This window comes from Eurosta solidaginis, chromosome 2 (assembly GCF_040869045.1).
Source record: "Eurosta solidaginis isolate ZX-2024a chromosome 2, ASM4086904v1, whole genome shotgun sequence".
Lineage (NCBI taxonomy): Eukaryota > Metazoa > Arthropoda > Insecta > Diptera > Tephritidae > Eurosta > Eurosta solidaginis.
The window spans coordinates 256,464,034-256,483,168 of record NC_090320.1 but is presented as its reverse complement, the minus strand read 5'-3'; the positions used below and the strand labels follow the sequence as shown (position 1 = coordinate 256,483,168).

General features: G+C 33.6%; 1 protein-coding gene across 9 annotated transcripts in view; it reads left to right on the top strand.

Moving 5' to 3' along the window:
- Positions 1-18,814, top strand: part of LOC137240831 (ral GTPase-activating protein subunit beta) — a 45,756-nt gene extending 26,942 nt beyond the window's left edge. For 4 of the 9 annotated variants that reach the window (XM_067767665.1, XM_067767664.1, XM_067767661.1 and 1 more), the window contains 7 exons: positions 1,899-2,141; positions 2,462-2,602; positions 5,793-6,431; positions 12,202-12,885; positions 13,861-14,427; positions 14,515-14,770; positions 18,201-18,814. In XM_067767665.1, coding sequence (XP_067623766.1) covers positions 1,899-2,141; positions 2,462-2,602; positions 5,793-6,431; positions 12,202-12,885; positions 13,861-14,427; positions 14,515-14,770; positions 18,201-18,315 — 2,645 coding nt within the window. In that variant the 3' untranslated portion in view covers positions 18,316-18,814. Of the gene's footprint in view, positions 1-1,898; positions 2,142-2,461; positions 2,603-5,277; positions 5,296-5,792; positions 6,432-12,201; positions 12,886-13,860; positions 14,428-14,514; positions 14,771-18,200 lie in introns of all 9 variants that reach the window. The other 5 variants (XM_067767666.1, XM_067767660.1, XM_067767659.1 and 2 more) reach the window with 4 other exon arrangements.
- The last annotated feature ends 321 nt before the right edge of the window (positions 18,815-19,135 follow it).

Here is a 19,135-nt window from a genome sequence, read left to right as displayed (position 1 = left end):
CTGTTTCTTTTCATACGACTAAGGTGCTTTCCACATCTGTATATTTTTCATAAAAGCCCCCGTACATACTACAGACAGTAAAGTCAAATGTGCCCCAGTGTCAAATGTACCCCGCTCTCCTCTATCCGCAAAACCTCTTTATGAAGGTTTTGCTAATGACAAATTATGACAAATTTTCCGTTATGAGAAGTTAGGATAAATAGATCATTATGAGCAGTAGAGTAGAAGTGGGAAAAATATCGATAACCTATCGATATTATTAATTGAGTTTTAGTTAATACCGACAGCTTAAAAATTTAGGGCAGGATACCGATTTGATCGCTCACTGCTAGTTTCAAAATGCCTGACAAACAAAGACTAAACTATGTTTATGAGAATCCAGGTTGAACTAGCCGCTCCGTGCGGACCTCACATAGACTAAATGAGTCCACTGTGTGAGAGTGCAGAGTTTACCTCCTTCACGAAGCCTGTAGCAATATGAATTTCGCAAGCACTAATCCCCAACATAGCAAGGCTTAATATCAATAAAACACCGCGGAAAATAAAACTTTATCTGTGCTCGATGAATATTTTAAATCGATTGTACTATTTTTTCTAAAACAAACGATATGATGAATATCGATAAACTTCCAGCTGTATAGTAACATCGTCAAAAAATTGGCGCTAGAAAGAAATGGACTAGAAAAAGCTCCGGAATGATTATTCAAATAATGCCAAAATAGAACCGAAATTATCCCGAAGGCAATTAAAATGGTCCATAATATTTGCGAAACAATCTCGAGACGAACGGTTGCCTGAGCTATCCCGAAACCAGCCACGAAATAATGCCCAAATTATCTCGACATAGCTCCGAAACTCTCGAAACGAATAATACCAAAAACATAAATATCGGTAGCTCCGAAACATTTCGCGAAATATTCCGAATACAGACTCAAAATAGTCCGGGGACATTAACAAAATTATCTCGAAATGATCGCGAAATAACCCGGAAACAACTCCGAACTCATGCCGATTTCGATATTATTCCGTTGTAGTTTAGAAAGGATCCCGAGATCAGTACCGAAACGAGCGGAAGATAGTTTGGAAATTACCCCGAAAACAATCCCGAAATTTTCTGTAGACGCTCCCAAAATGATATAGAAATGATCACGATTTAACCACGAAATGATTCCGAAACAATTCCGAAGTTATCCCGAATTGTCCCGAAATTATCTCGAAGTAGTCCAAAAGCAATTCCGAAACAACCTGAATATAGTCCCTCATTAAATCCGAAAACAGACCCGAAATGATTCCGGAACAACTACGAAATAATGCCAAAATAGTCCTCAAATTATTCTGAAATAGACTCGAATTTGACTTGATCTGACAAGGCCTCGAAAACAACCCATAAACTAGCAACTACCGGCTAACGCATTATCGAGGTAGGTGGGAATACAGATAAAGTATAGAGGTTAAAAAATTAAATGTTAAAAAGTAGGTTGAAGGTCAAATTCGGATGTTACCCTAGGTCCTAATCTTACTACTTTGTGTGCGACCCATGTTTTAAATTAGCTGCATATGTATACAACTATTTAGGCCTATTTTTAAGCATAATGTCACTTTTTTGTTAAATTCAAAAGTTTTAATTTTTATATTATGTGCTTCTTTATTATTTTACATTTGTATATTCATCATTTACCGCAAAACCCCCTTATATGTTTATTGTAATTTCTTATTTTTCTTTTTTGTTTAATTTCTGATGTTCATTTATTCACGTGCCTGAAAAAAAATTGAAAAAAAAATATCATTGTAAATACTACCATACGCAATGATCATTATCGTCAAATCACATCATAAACCAACACCCGCTAAAAAATAAAAACGTTTGTTACAACAATAACACACTGCTTGGCACATAGCTTGCTCAGAACGCTCTGCATCAATAACCAGCGCTGGCAATTCTAGTTTAGGTGGTCATAGCGCTGCAACAATTGGCGGCGTTGGTGGTGCTACGTTGGCCTCGGGCAGCGCTGCTATGACTGGAGGTAGTGGAGCTTACGCGGGACGTGATAACTCATCACAACATGATTTCCCCAGCATTACCATATCCGATGATTTCCCTATGGAATTACTACATGAGTTTGAGAGTGCTTCAGTTTATGGTAATTTTGTTTTTTGCTTTTAAATTTGTTTTTGCGTTTTTTACCATTACTTTTGTAATTGCCTTTTGATTTTTGCGCCAAATTAGTAAGTGCTCTAAATAATTTTGGATTCAATTGTACATAGCTGCATAGTTTTTTCTGAAATATTTACTGTTGTTTACTTTATTTGAAAATCAGCTTATAATTGTTATTGCAATTGTTTGCCATGTTGTAATTGAATTGTTGTTTACATGTTGCTGTTTTTTATAGTAATATTTATTGATTATAATCTGTTTTTTTTTCTCTATCTATCTCATTTCCATCTTCCTCAATGCCTTTAGATAATGCACATGCCTTATTCGTGCGTGCCACCTATTTGGTTTGTCATCGTTTGATTTCATCATGGAAAACTGATTTGAATGTTTCTTTAGCCGCTTTGGAATTACTATCCGGCTTGGCGCGTTTGCATATTCGCGACTCAGGTAAGATTTCATAAGTGTTGCATTGGTATTCCAAATTGGTTATGGGTTTTGTCAGCAAATGTTACATATTTCCTTTTTGGATATTTATATATATTTTGTATTATATTCATATATGGTGGTTTGCTTGATTTGCATTCATACTGGGTGTTCCATGTACTATAAAATTTGTAAAAAAAAAAAACAGAAAATGTCGGTTGTTTTCTGGGCGATATATGGTCCTTTTAATTCGTTTCTTCGGTGCTAGATAACTTTTCGACGCTTGAGTGGAGGATCAGCCTATACCCATCAGCTTCAAAGGCGTCCTATCTCAGGAAACTTGTTTGAAGAATTAGTTTGGAGCTTTATCTAATAACGCTATCTCTAAATTCGATCCAGAACCTCATCCTTCAAACAATTTCTTTTATACGACGTTTTTTTTAAACGCTGAAAATTTATTTTCCGCTTAGTAGTCAATATCCTTTCATTAATAAATAGCTTTCCTTTCCGTAAACTAAAGAAAGAAAATTATTTTAAAAATCTTTTATACCGAATGGCACTTACTAACCTACAACGTTAGAAATAATTATACAAATGTAAGAGAAGCTCAGTCTAAATACGTATCTTCGGAGCTAAATCGCGCGCGAAAGTTTTTTTTAATAAAAAATATTTAATTTATCAATAGCCATCAACTGTACTAATTAGGGTTGCCAGATTTTTATTTCGGGTTCCCGGGACAAACCTCAAATTTGAGCCAAATTCCCGGAATTTTTAAAAATTTCCCGGGGCATTTGAAAAATAAGAAACATCTATATATTTGTATGGATTGCTCATTCGGCGAAATAATTTTTAGATAGAATTAAACTTTTTAAACTCATTTATTTATAACAAATAATTTTATGAAACAGGCTAACAATTAATACGTTTACTGTGTTTAATGTGAATTCACATTCTATGGGTTCATTTTCCAAACGTTATTTTAAAACACAATACTTCCCCATGCAAAATGAATATTTAGGTGTGCGAAATGTCAAACATTGACAATATTCAGAACCACAGTACCCTGCAAAAACTCTCCATGTAATCTGACTAGAAATTTACGGTCATTGTGCCCGGTCATTGTAGTAATGATATTCATAGTCACATTTGCATGGGCGAGAGTAGATTTTTCACCAACTTTTCTGTTTCGTTCCTATTAATGTGAACGTGCCGTGTGGCTGTGTGCGTTTTTGGTCACACGATTTTTGCAGGGTTGGGATGCATTTTTCTTCTTTACAGAGTTGCATGCAATATGCTAATGAGCTGAATACAATCGAAGCCGCAAATATGGCCATGTTTCGAGTAGATTATAATTTACTAATTTTGATATAGTGAAAATGCCGGGACATAGCATTTCCCGGCGGGACACTTTAAAATTTGTGAAAAATACGGAATGTCCCGGCCAATACGGGAAATTTGGCCATGCTAGTACTAATGCATGATTTCATATTTGAAAATAACATTTTGTCCATCCTTCCTACTAAAAGTTTGAGTTATTCTCATATTATTGTCGATTCGTTCTAAATTTTGTGTACTGTATTGGAGCCTTAATTCAAGTAATGATAAGGCAAAATTTAAATTTTCCTTTTCCCGCGTTTCGATGTTTGCGCATCTTCTTCAATGAGTCCAGTTTTAATTTAAGGGGAAAGTAACTTGTGTATCGTAATTTTCGGGTTTTTATTTGTATGGTTGCAGCTTTTTACTTGGATTACTGATATTTTTATTTTGAGTACTGAACTTGAATTCTTAGGAAATGAGAAAGTGCAAGCTTTATATTTTAATTGAAAATTAACAAAACAGTGAATGATAAAAGCGAATGTTAATATTGTCTAAAATAAAAAGTGTGCTTTTAAGGTGACCACCACTGTATTAGACCAACGCTAAGTCATGCACAATTAAAGGTATAACAATGTGACTAGCTGTCGTATTTCTAGTACGACGAAGAATTTTCTCAATTAATGAAAGTGTCGAACATGTGGATTTCAGTAAATGTTGTTTTTGAATATTTTGTTGAAGTTTGGAGAAGAAAATTGGTAGCCTTAAATGGTTTGAGACACGCACTTTCTGATGTGTCCGGAGAACTAAGTTCAGTTTGTGGTAAAGCTGCCGACGAGCCTAAATTATTTCATCTCTGAACAAATTTTGTTGACCAGAGAGTTAAAAATTAAAAAAAAAAAATTTTATTAAAAAAGTAAGAAAATGTGAAAATTTTTTAAGTTTAATGAGAAGTTTACGGTTTTTAATTTTTAATCTAAAAATATGCATGTACGCTTTTTTATATTATTTTCGATTTTTTTCTAGATTAAAAAAAAAAAAAAATTCAAGCATTAAGTTAAGGCTCAAAAAGTATTATATAAAAATGTAATAAATGCATACATTTCTTCTCTTGTTTCTTCTCTCCCCCCGAAAAAATGCAACAACTAATAAAAAACTATACTTAAAACATTTATTGTTAAATTGTAATCAACTACTACACTAACCAACGCATCCGATCTTTTTGTGCACTATTGAAAAAAACTGTTTTTTTCTTCATCTAATTTATGCAACTTTCCCACTGTACTAAATGTCCTTTTCATCATCATTCTTTTGCTACATTAAATTAAATTGTATATAATTAATAACTTATAAATAAAACGTATATATTTATCGCTGCCTTTTAGCTAGGAAATTTACAACTGGTATATAAAACTAATTCTCTATTTACTAACAACTTTTTTCGTACTCTCTCTGTTTCTTTTCTTTCATTTTCATCACAAACGTTTATCGCGTTTTAATTTTGTAAATATTAAAACTTTTTTTTACGCTCTAACTCATGGCTCGCTCTCTCTCACATATTCTCCCACATACATGCATCAACTAACACACTCTCATACTAAAACCGTTATTTGTATATTTAATTTGAATTTTTTTGTTATTAACGGGCGAAACGGGTTAATTAAACGTACCATTTTTCATGTTTTTCTTTGTACATTTTCTTCATCAATTCGTTAAAAAAACTCTCAAACAAATATTCGTACACCCAAAAAAAAAAAAATATATCAACCAAATTGTAAAATATATAAAAAAATCGCAAAAAACATCCATACTTAAAAATATAATAAACATTATGGGTTGCAAATTCTACAATACAATCGAAAATCCAATTCAAACTCAAATTCAAAATCAAATCACATAGAATCCTTAGTTAAAATTGAAGAACCAAGTCAAAATCTAACTATAATATCCACAGACGCGTTAGAATGTAAACGAGCCGTTAAATGGATCTGCGATTATATATGTTATCAGTGTTCGCGTCCACCGCCAGCACATAGCAAAGATTTACACAGCACCATTGTCGCAGCCTTCCAATGTACATCCGCTTGGCTGATGCAACATCCATATTTGCTGCAGGACAAGGATTGTTTACAAACTGTATTGGAAGTGGTCGAATTGGGTATTTCCGGCACGAAAAGTGTCAGCAAAACTGGTGATATACCAAAATTCAAGGATGAAAAGGAATTGAAACCAGCATCGATGCGCGTACGTGATGCTGCAGAAAGTCTACTCACTATTATACTCGAGCAAGTTGGCTATTTTCCCAGTGAATGTGGCCCAGAATCGATTTCATCTCTTTTGGATGAAGTAGCTTTAATGAAACATTGCAACTCAATGCCGGAGGGTACAAGTGCTGGTAGTGGTGGTACTGGTGGTTTGTCTATAACAACTGAACAAGCTATTGCAAAATTTAAATATTTCGTGACGGAAAACTCGACTATATTGGCGCTTTTGGAGGAGCCACTGGGCAATGCTGAGGATCCACAGCCGACTGTTACATGTAAGTTGTTTATTTAAAGGTATTATTATTACAACATTATAAATATTTTTATTCATTCGATGTTGTTGTTAAAATAACTGTTAAAAAATGTTTATTACTCCTGAATAGATCGGTTTATTTTAGAGCTTACGTTTTCTCTCGAACACAAGCGAAATTTTCGAGATCCGAGAAATGTAGAACTTGACTTCTCGCGAGATTCTCGTGTCACGAAGTACTCGTAAATCTCGCGAGCTTCTCGACATTCTTACTTAATCGCTGTATAGACATTATTTATACACTTGGTTTTTTTTACTTGTGACTTTTTTGTTGATTATATTGCTTCAATGACATTTAACTTAAAACATATTTATTATACATATAATTTTGTTCGCAATATTTATTTTTTAACGAGGCATCAAGAACACGGCTTCTCGCAAGATTCTCGAATCTCGAATTACGTGTAAGGCTAGCGAGATTCTCGAATCTCGAACTACTCGTAATACTCCCGACCTTCTAGACTTTCAATTCAGTCGGTGCATTGGCAATATTCTATACATTTCGGGGTTTTTTACTCGTGGTTTTGCGGACATTTTGGCTTGTTCTCCAGAAGAAATCGTAAGCTCTATATAAAACAGCCAATTAGACGATTAAGTTGAATGTCGAGAAGCTCGCGAGCCTTACGAGTAACTCGAGATTCGAGAATCTCGCGACCTTTATGAGTAATTCGAGTGAATCTAGCGAGCGTTACGAGTAATTCCAGATTCGAGAATCTCGCGAGAAGGCAAAGGCGAGAATCTCGCGAATGGCAAAAATCAAAAAAATCATGAAAGCGTTCGCTAAATCAAGAATATACAACTGTTTTTTCACAGAAAACTATAGTTTACCAGGTAGAGCCGCTCAAAGTTGACCAATTTTCAACATTGGGAAAAATTTGAAATTTTTCTTCTTTTTCGCTGTATTTAAAATGGTTTTGTGAGTAAATAAGGCGGCCGGTTGTCGTTTTCTTGTATATCAATTAAAGACAATTTAATTTAGGATGGAAAAAAAATTGCTTTTTTTTTTGTTAAAAGTTGGCGGATATACCTGTTTTTCGAAATGCCTATTTTTAGGCCCTTTTTAAAACTTTGATGGGGGAAAAAAATGTTAAAATATGTGCTCCGTCAAATTAACAGTAGTTACCTAAATTCATAAAGTCTACCTGCGTCCAGCTGCAACTTCACTTTTTACATCAAATAAAGTTAAACAACCTTGGGCATAAATACGCGCCTGAGCAGGTATATATACTTCAGTACGGCCGTAATGTAGTTTTTGTTATTGGAACTTGTTAAGAACATACATTTTTTTAGTTACGAATTGTATGCCTGAAATTCATTTTAATAATTTGAGTAGGTATATAAAGCTATCCATCATACAATCCACATTATCATTCGTCTTTTGGAGATTAAGGAACTAAGTATTCTGTTTACTTAAATAAAGTGAATAGTATTTTTAAATATAGTTCACAGTTTAATATTTAGTCAGATACACTCGAAGCCAATTCTAATATGTATCTAGAAAACTCGAAACTATTTGCGGTGCTTAAATCTACAAAGTCAAGAAGGGACTTCGTTGAGGCTATTATGAGAGAATTAGCGAGTGAAACAAGCCTTAAAGAAAAGGAAGGCATGGAAGAAAAAATTGGTTTACAATGCATTATGATAGAAAGAAAATGGAAGGACGTCTATCGTAAAAATTCAAAATTTCTAAGTAATCATGAAAAGTGGCTAGCTGACAAAACTTTTTTGGATGAAGAAACGCCTAGCACGTCAACCAATCCAACTAGAGGGAGACCAACAAAACCCATAGAAGAGTGTTCTACCTACACAAGGAAAAGGAAGCTGTCTGATACCACAAACGCTATGGCCACGACTCATCTTTCAGAAGCACTGGTTATTAAATATAAAAAAGACGAAGGAAACGTGAAGTCTCATATAACAGAAGCAGTTGCGGTAGCAAGTCCAGTGCGACTGATGAGGATCAAAAACAGCATTCCCACGCCACCAAATGCGCTACCTAGGAAATACACTCCCGAAGAAGCTTTGGCGCTGTTTATAGATGTCGGTTTAATGAAGAAAAAATATATTATATTGCGTAAGTCATTATTGCAACGTAATGCCGATATTTTACATGGATACAAAAAAATTACTCAAGCCAAGAAAGAAGCAGTTCCTCTAAGTCCCAAAATAACCGAAGTATCAGCTTAAATTGAGCTACAAAACCTAATGGATCATACGTCTACACAACGCCTTCAAAGTTTTACTGAAGAAAAGTTGAAATCACTGCCAAAGGAGCTAGTATTGATAACTAAGTGGGGCTGTGATGGATCATCAGGACAAAGCGCATATAAACAAAGAATAAATGTAGACGATAAAACAATTAGAGATAGTAATATGTTTATGGCTTCTATTGTTCCATTACGACTAAAAGGTGAAGCTTCAGAATATTGGAAAAATCAACGTCCGTCATCAACTATATTGTGCCGCCCGATATTATTTAAATACGAGAAGGAGTCTTCGGAACTCATAAAAGCTACAGTGAGTGATATAAAAAATCAAATTGCCAAATTAGAACCAACAATAATTGAAATTGAAGAGTGGAAGTCATTACAATAAAGCATGATTTTTTTCTAACAATGGTCGATGGAAAAGTTTTGAACTTAATAACAAATACGACATCTACAATGAATGTCCAATTTGTAAGAAGAGCCAAAAGGACTTTGAAAATCTTGATGATTCAATAACTGACGAACTAAATTATGAGTATGGAATATCTCCTTTGCATGCTAGGATAAGATGTGTGGAATTTGTTTGGAAGCTGGCTTATACACTACCACAACAAGGAGTTTTCGACGACAATACAACATGTAAGAAGAAACAAAACGGGAGAAAAAAAATAATTAAGGATGCATTCTATAAAGAGTTTGGCCTTAGAGACTGTCCAAATTATGGATACGGAAATACAAATGATGGTAACTCCTCAAGACGAATTTTTGAAAACGATGAAGTGACTGCTCGCATAACAGGAGTTGATAGAGATATTGTGAAAAGATTGGGAGTAATTTTAAATAGTTTAAACTGCCATGAACCAGTTAATGGACCCAAATTTGGAGAATATGCATCTAAAACTACAGAGTTGCTACATCAAAAGTAACCTGAGAAGAAACGTACACCAACGGTACATAAAATTTTAGCACATGGAAAAGATTTAATAGAGTACCAGTGCTTACCATTAGGAGAATTGTCTGAAGAAGCTCAAGAATCTAAGAACAAGGACTACAAAAGATATAGATGTATGAACACCTGCAAAGTAACACGAGTTAGACAAAACTAAAACCTTTTCAAGATGTTAGCTATCTCTTCTGATCCAGTCATATCATCTATGAGGTATGTAAGAACACAAAAAGGTCTTACAGATGCGTATAGCTCAGAAATGGTTGCTTTGTTAGATATATGTTCCAGTGACGATGACTATGTTAAGATAAAATAAGTTTCTGACTTCTTATCACAACAATGAAAAAGAGATTTACTAATCAATTTTGTTACTTTATTGAAAAATAAGATATCTATGTACAAGTTAATTTTTTCTTTCAAATAAAAGAATTAATTAATTTAGTAATTTATAAATATATACTTTTCGTTATTGCATTTCTCTAAATCTTATCAAATTTATTTTAAAGTTTAGGCATTTCGCCTTCAAACGAGTGTTAAATTTTTATAGAAATCAATACGTCTATCGAGTTTGGTACAAATTGGTAAAGCGGTTACTAAGATCAAACTTTTTAGCATAAATGGACAGTGCCACTCCCCTTTTCCTAAATTCGTTGGCTGTTTAATCTTTAGCTCAAATAAAATTTCATTGAACCACTTTCAATAACTTTTACTTATTAATAAAATACATATTTGGCTTGTAAATTAAAAAAAAAAAAACGTAAAATTTTACGATGAATTTTGAAGCACCTTGTTATTGTGGCACCAAAAACGGACATTTGAGTTTTATAAGAGTATTGCCATTTAAAAGAAACAATACGTCTATCGATTTTGGTAGTTACGTGACTAGATTACGTGACTACTTAGATACAACTTTTTATCATAAGTGTGCAGTGCCACGCTATCTTATCAAAATCATTAGTTTATCTTATTTAATGCTTAAATACGTCGTTATAAGGCAAATCTTATTTTATTATTTTTATTTTTTACTAAAAACATTTTCTTTTTGCATTTTTCTAAAAATTTTCGACTTTGAAGCATTTTTTCGAAGCACCCTGTATCTATGATATTCTAAGCTTTCACACAATAAAACTTCAAATAATTAGCTTTCATTTGCATTTGAAATTTTTAAAATATCTTCATTGGTTCAAAAGTTATGATTTTTGCAAAGAAAAAACTCAAAAGGCGCCACTGTGCGACGTTCAGCGGTGAGCCAGAAGGTTGGTTGCATTTTACACCACACAATTCTTGAATTCATCTCTGTTGGCGTTCCCTATTCGCGCGCTTTCTATTCGCGTTTACTTTTATCAATTTTTCTTGAAAGCAAATGTGATGTGTAGGGGTGTTTTTGTTTTTTTTGTTTTCAACTTACGTATTTAGTCTAAATTTAAAGCGTGTTTTGCAATAGTGTTGTGTTCCTCCAAAGTTGAATTCGTTATTTTAAAACCCAAATTTGTTTGGTATTCAACAGTCCAAACTTTTTCGGCTGTAGCGAAGCTTTAACCACATTCGCATTTTGTAAATATATATGTGTGCCCATCACTGCTTAAGATACAAACTTCCAAACAAAAAGTTTTGGGAAAGCTACAGAAAAAGCTTTGATTTCTGAAAGTTTTGTTTAAGTTGAAAATATCTACATCACATAAATAGATAAATGCAAACGTTCAATCCTGAAAGCTTGTAGAAAAGCTCGTAAAAAGCTCTAGCACCTGAAACTGCTTTCGTTTGAGTTATTTAAAAAAATTCTGGACCCGTATCTTGTGCTACGATCCGTGATCGAATCGAATCACAATAGTTCCGAAATGGTGCATCTGATTAAGGAAATATGTGAACCAATGGTTACGTGTACTAATTAGATCCATAACTTGTTTTCATTTTTACGAATAGTTTGACGGAAGCTCATCCCAAAGCTCAACTATCAAAATGTGTCAAAGCTTACTCTCATTTTAAGTAGAGGAATGTCGTTCTTTAAAAACTTTCAAAACGTTTCCCACTGCCGCCATTTTCAGTAAACCTTACGATTTCTCGAACTTGTTGGAGCAGATATATCTCGCCAGTATCGGCTTTCTGCGAGATTCTCGATGTACTCGTAAAGCTCGCGAGCATCTCAGCATTCAGTAAAATCGCTGCACGGACAGTATTATATATGGCTTACGATTTCTTCTCCAACACCACCAGCGAAAATTTCGAGAAGAAATCGCAAGCTCTGCAGACAATATTGCAAATTCAGCGATTAAATTTAATGTCGAGAAGCTCGCTACGTATAATACTGGCAATACATCGAGCAAATTGAATGCCGAGAATCTTGAAAGCCAAATTTTCAATCTCACGAGTCTCGGGCAGGACGGTTTTAAGAAAATTACGTATCATACGCCTGCTTAAACATTATATTCAGGGTAAGGCCATATTTCGTTCATCCTTCCAAAGGCGTAGCATTTTAACAGTTCCATGCTTCTTAGGACAATTTCACCTCAACGCTTGATAGATCGCACTATTTATGACATTATTTGCAAAACTCTCTAATTTAATTCTTTCATCTCTTCCAGTGCTAATACGTGGCCCATTCGGTCGTCATGCTTGGACCATGCAGCTGCGTCATTTGCCACGAAGCAAATCTGGTACAAAATACCATGCTGTAAATCCTGGTCGCCCCATACCCATGAACGATACCCCACTACGTATAGAATTCGATCAGAAATTCTTTCCTGACGGTGTTGATAAGGTGACCCCATGCGTCGCTGATTATTCCATACCTACGCTCGAACAGATACGTGAACAATATGGCATCGAAAATATACGTCAATTAGAGACAATGATTGAAAATCAAAGTATTGATGAGAAATTAGCTTGGGCTGCAACTGATAATAGCGCTGATAGTTTGTCACATGCCCAGGAGAGCGTACCACCATCGGTGTGTCATGAATTTCAAGCTGCACGTCTTTTCCTTTCAAATTTTGGTTTCCTCACATTCGAAGAACGTAATCCGAATAATCCAGCGGAATCATTAGGCGCCCCCGCACAACGTCCACTCATCGTATTGGATACAAAACGTAATCAATTTGCTCAAGAATTGGGTATGTTGGATAAATTGAGTGCACGCACTTACGATACGGTACATGTGTTCTATGTTAAGACGGGACAAACAATGGCACAAGAGATTATTGGCAATATGAGCGATGAAAATGTGCGTACATTGGATGCACATTTCGGGCATATGCTGTTGACTTTGGGTAAGTTGGGGGGGAAAATGTAAGAAAATATAACATTTGTCATAATCAAAAAAAAAAAAAAAGCAGTTATGGTATTGTAACGAATTTAGGGAAATTCCGCTTACTTGAAACCTTCTGCTAACGTTCGAATCGCTAAACTGTTGAATATATCACTCTAATATTCAGTATTGCAAACTGGTCTTCATTTAGTAGTACTTCACAATTATACTTCACAACCAATAGCGTGTTTAAATCAAAACTGATCCGTAATTCCTCAGTTTGCGCTGCTTTTATACTCTCTGTTGCCTTGTCAGCATATTACTCCAAAGGCCTAGACGTTTCACCTTCTAGAATCTCCTGCTTGGTTACCAGCTATATACGTGTGTATGTGTGAGAACCAACTTCGGCTGATGAATACATGTTGTGCGTGAGTTATTCTTCGTCGCCTTTTATGTACGTGTGTAAATGGATTAAATTCATGTGTTCATCTACACCAACGTGACTCGCTTTAATGTTTACATGTTCATAAGAGTCGCTGCTTCATATTTTTGTTGTTGCGTGATTATTTACTAACATCCTAGTGATGTCAACATTCGCCACAGTATTTTGGTCTGAGTTTTTGATGGTGAATATTTCACCCTATCTCGCCTCCCAATAAAAAACGCCCAACAACAACATAGGGTCATAATCCACTCATCCGTCGGTTTTATGTTAAAAATCGTTATTTTCTAAAATTTAACATTTTTATCGATTTTATTTCGCATCTCTCTCTCCGCGTCCCCTCTTTGAATTTGCAAGTCTCTCCCTCTGTTCTGTAAATCTTGGTTTCCATTTGCCTCTCCGTTTTCCTGCGTGCCCCTGTCCCGCTTCTTATACCTTTTCCCTCTCTCTGTACTGGTGATTTTCTCCTTCTCCCTCTGCTTTAATTAATTTCTTAAGTCTGTTTTGAATAAAACTAAAGTAACATCCTTCATACATTTCCATCATCCCCTACAGGCTGGCCCGTCGACTTAGAAGAACATTCCGGCTGGACTGGTTTTATCAACACCTCATGGTCGCTGAAGAACGCCACACAACGCGAAGCAGAAAAGCAAACAAATAATCGTTTTCCCCAATCTACCAACATCAATAATGATTTACGTTTTAATGGTGAATCTAAAGTACTATATTGGGCTGATGTTAGTTCCGAAATAGCATTTGTAGTACCAACTGAATGGAATTTACATTGTGAAATAGATGGTAGTTGTCTCTCACTCTGTTCTTCCCATTCCTCGGGCGATAGTCTACAATCGTCAGCATTGTCGGTGACGACAGGCAATGTTTGGGCACGTACCTCAGATGTTAGTTCCGACGCTGTAAAAACACTAAGATCCCGCAATCTCTCATTGGAATTGGATACCAAAATGGGTGGTAGTGGTGTTAGCGCAGCAGGTACGAAGGAACCAATACCACCAACACGACGTAAAACAAATGCAATGAAACCAAGTTTGCAAGCGCAAACGCCAGCAAAGATTTTTCTTGTATGGCTGGAATCGTTTGAAGATCATTTAAATTTCCCAATAGGTACGTGGATGAGTGAGATGTGTGTTCGTTTTACCTTTTTTGACTCTCGTATACTCATAAGCTTTTGATTTTTTTGTTCGCTTGCAGATGATTTGCTGGCTTATACACGTACTGGCGAGGAAACGCAAGCATTGCAAATTCCACGCGCTAGCGACTGTCATGTCATTTTCTTACATGCTTTACAATCTGGATTGTTACGTGTGAAATTACAAGGGCCAACAGGCCGTATGAGTTTTGCTACCCCCCTGGTGGATGGTATGGTATTGAGTCGGCGTGTGGTGGGCAATTTGGTGCGACAAACAGCTCATAATATGGCTAAGCGGAGGCGTTTAGATAATGATAAGTGAGTGGAAGGGGCAAGAATATCTAGAAAAAGAAGAAAACATAACTTCTAGAGTAAAAAAAATTTTTTTTAGCACAAAAAAATATAAATAAAAAATTAAATTGAAAGAAAAAAATTTTAACAAAACAATTGTATGAAAATATATAAAAAGTAGAAGAATAAAAAAGTTAAAAGATATATGAAAACAGTTAAAAAAAAATTTTAAATGATAAAAACGAAGAAACCAGAACAATTTAAATATGTATATTATCTATTAACCGATATCGCGCTATCGATTTTTCGATAGGATTTGGGCTCAGGAAAAAAAGTTCCAATACGCATACCCAAAAAAATAATAGTCCAGCCTGCGAAAAAAAAATGGCGAAAGGGTAAAATTTTCGACCAAAACACTCCCCAAAACCCAAAAAATATTTACATTTATATTTTTTGGGTTTTGGGGAGTGTTTTGGTCGAAAAATTGACCCTTTTGCCATTTTTTTTCGCAGGCTCGAAAATTATTATTTTGGGTATGTGGAACTTTTTTTCCTGAGCCCAAATCCGATCGAAAAATCGATGGCGCCATATCGGTTAGCTTTCGTCCATACAAATCGACCCAGGTTAATGTATATAAAAAAAATTGTTTAATTGTTTAAAATTAAAATTAAATAAAATTAAAAATATAATAAAATAAAAACAACTATAAAAATATTAGAAACAAAAACTAAAAGAAAAATTTAACAAAAAATGAAAAAAGGAAAACTTTAAAGGAAATAAAAGGAAAAGATTAAAAATTATAATTAGAAAAAAAAAATTAAAAAAGAAACAAAAACAAAATACATAAAAATAGTAGACGAGCCAAAGATATTCAAGTAAGTAGTATATGTACCACAATTATCAGAGCGGCTTACGAAATCAGATTGCTACAACAAAAACGAAATAAAAATAGCCCATAAACCAGTAAACACACTAAAACACATTTTTAATAGAACAAAGTCAAAAATACCAACCGCGGAAAAAAGCAATATTATATATAAAATACCTTGCAAAGGTAATGCCAACGAATCCTGTAACAAGTTTTATGTAGGAACTACAAAATCAAAATTAAAAAGCAGATTAGCACAACAAAAATCTGATTTTAAATATTGTAAACAAACACAGAACCATAAAACGGCCCTAATGGCCCACTGTGCAAGCAATGAACACTCACCAAACTTTGATGAAGTTTCTGTGCTCCAAAAAGAAAAACAATACAAGAAGAGATTCACATTAGAAATGCTGCACATAATCAACACACCGACAGACAAGAGAATAAATTACAAATCTGATGTAGAGAACGTAGCACAGGCGTACAGATTTTTGTTATCAAAAAAGAGTTAGTATTATACTCCACGTGAAGCAGTACAAACGTGTAAATAAATGTATGTACATATATGAATAAATTTGTAGTAGGGATAATTATTTATTATATTAATGCTTTATGTTGTTATTAGTTTGTCCTGAAGACGATTACCGACGGTAATTCGAAATATATTGGCAGAACGAAAAACATAGTCCTCGAGCCAGCAAACTAGAAAGTCAAAATACATTCCGATAATAAAAAATTAAAAATAATTAAAAAATATATGAGAAAATATACAAAAAAATCGTAATAACATAATAAAATAAAATAATGAAAATAGTGGAAAGAAATAACTAAAATATAAATACAAAACCGCGAATGGGTTAGTAAAAAGGATAAAAATAGGAACAAATTATAATAAGTAAGGATAAAAAAAAATATTAAATAAAATAAAAAACCTAAAAATAAAATGCCAAAATTAAAAAAAATTACGTTATACAAAAAAATAATAACAAAACACTTAAAGTCACGCAAAAAATTAAATGATTAAAAAGTAGAAATAAAAAACAAAAAATGAAAAATATAATTATTCAAATATTTAAAATTAGTAAATAAAATTAACGAAATTAAAAAAGCAGGCTACGTCAATGGATAAGAATTGCAGACAGAAAAAATTTGAGAACGAAAAAAGTATAAACATACAAAAAAAAAACATAAAAATAAAAAAAAAATATATAAATATACAAAAAAATATAAAAATACATAAAGTATATAACAAAATATAATAGGATAATATAAAATGAAAAAAGAAAATATAAAAATGCAAAAACGGTGTTTAAAAATCGATAAAAACATAAAAGAAAAAGTGTGAAAAAAAAAATAAAAAAGAGACAAAAACAAAAAAAAAAAAAGAATGTAAAAAAAAACAGAAAAATATTAAATAAAAAAAATATATATATGATTGGAATTAAATAGAAAATAAAAAAGAAAAGCAAAAAAAAAATGAATAAAAGGGCATGGAAAACTATAAATCGATGGGATAAAAAGAATAAGAAAAATTAAGAAAAAAATAATAATAATAATAAAGCGTTTGCAAAGCAAAGCTAAAGGAGATACAAAAAAAAAAACATATTAGTAAAATAAAAAAAATATGAAAAAACAAAAACAATAAAAAACAAGTAAGGACGGGACTGTCTTCGGCTGTGCCGAAGACTTCATACCTTTCATGAATGGGGCTGAACAATAATCTTATCCCGTTCGTAATCTCCAAATAATCGGATGTATAAGATAAGAAATATACAGTGAACAGATGTACATACCTAAATGATTTTTAAGATAAATATAAAATAAAAAATGGCAAAAAACCCCCTTATCTGAACGATCGGTTGTATGGGATATATATTATATATAGCTCCGATCAAAGTGATTTTTTCAGAAAATCTTCTATGATATATGAAAATATATATCACCGAGTTTCACGTTTATACTTTCTAAATTAAAGGAGAAATGGCCAAAAATCTTTCTATCTGAACGATCGGTTGTATGGGATATGACTATATATAGGTCCGATCAAAGTGATTTTTTCAGGATATCTTCTATGATATATTAGAATATACATCACCGAGTTTCACGTTTATACTTTCTAAATTGCGGCAGTAATGACCAAAATCGTCTTATCTGAGCGATCGGTTGTATGGGAGATATATGTTATAGTGGTCCGATCCTAGCGGATCCGACAAATGTCTAATATAATACAAAAATACATCCTTGTGGCAAATTTCATTGAGATATCTCAAAATTTGAGGTACTAGTTTGCGTTCAAACAGACAGACGGACGGACAGACGGACATGGCTATATCAACTCAGTTCGTCGCCCTGATCAATTCGGTATACTTAATGGTGAGTCTATCTTATATATTTCTTAACGTTACAAACATCGGACCAAAGTTAATATTTAATATTTCATGTTCATGAAAGGTATAATAGACATTTGAAAAGAAAATAACTTTGAAAAGCATCGGAAGAAAAAATGTTGTGAAAATTTCAAATACATTAGAAAAGTACTAGAAGTTTCTTTTTTGAATAATTTGCTAACATTTACTTTCCTTACAGTTTTCAACCACCACACGTTCGGAGACGACTTAAAGTGCAGGATATAGTTCAGAAATATAAAATGGATTTGAGTGAACCGGAATTGTTGGCGCATCTTTTTAAAAGCGCTGTATAGACGCATAGTATTAGATACATACTATTTATTGAGCTCATTTTAAAGCGACTACATATTTATAATTCTTGTAATTAATTAGCTTATCGCTATAGATAAGCCGCCGTCAGGTTTTCGAGAGAGTGGTGAGCGCTCAACATACGAATGTGTTCCAACGACTACAGAAAACTTGAGGTTTCACCGTAAGTCCGATCATCCCCTGTTGAAATCATATAGCGCTCGGATAATGGCCCGGGAAATGTTGTGCAGTCTATGTGACGTATGTAATTATAAAGCGCGTCTATATACATATACATACACATTTTCTTTTAAATCTAAAACCATTAAGTATTTATTCATATACACACATATACATTTCTTATATAAAGTTCTGTTACATAATTAATTGAACTGCACTTAACATTAAACTTGATACTTATACAATTAATGTAAATGCAATAAAATTAACAAATGTTTGCTCCACATGCAACAAGCTCAAAAAAAAAAAAAGCCACCAACAAAATATCGTACAACACAAACTATAAGGCTTAGCTAAGCTTAGCAAGGACAGTTGTTGTAAGCAAAGCGCGCTTTAATTAAACGACAGTATGCGATTTCCTATATTGCCGCTTGCTCATACACATCATTTATCACTTTGATAAATACGCGCTTTTGGCCACATAAATTCAATAACACGTACCTACGAGCGAGTCAAACAACAAACAAGCAGAACTTTCGGTCGGTGGGTAACAGATTGTGTGTGTTTATGTGTGTGTGTAATGGATTATTCTAAAGTGTGCATATGTATGTGAATGTGGATAATGGCAGCTATAAAAATAATATT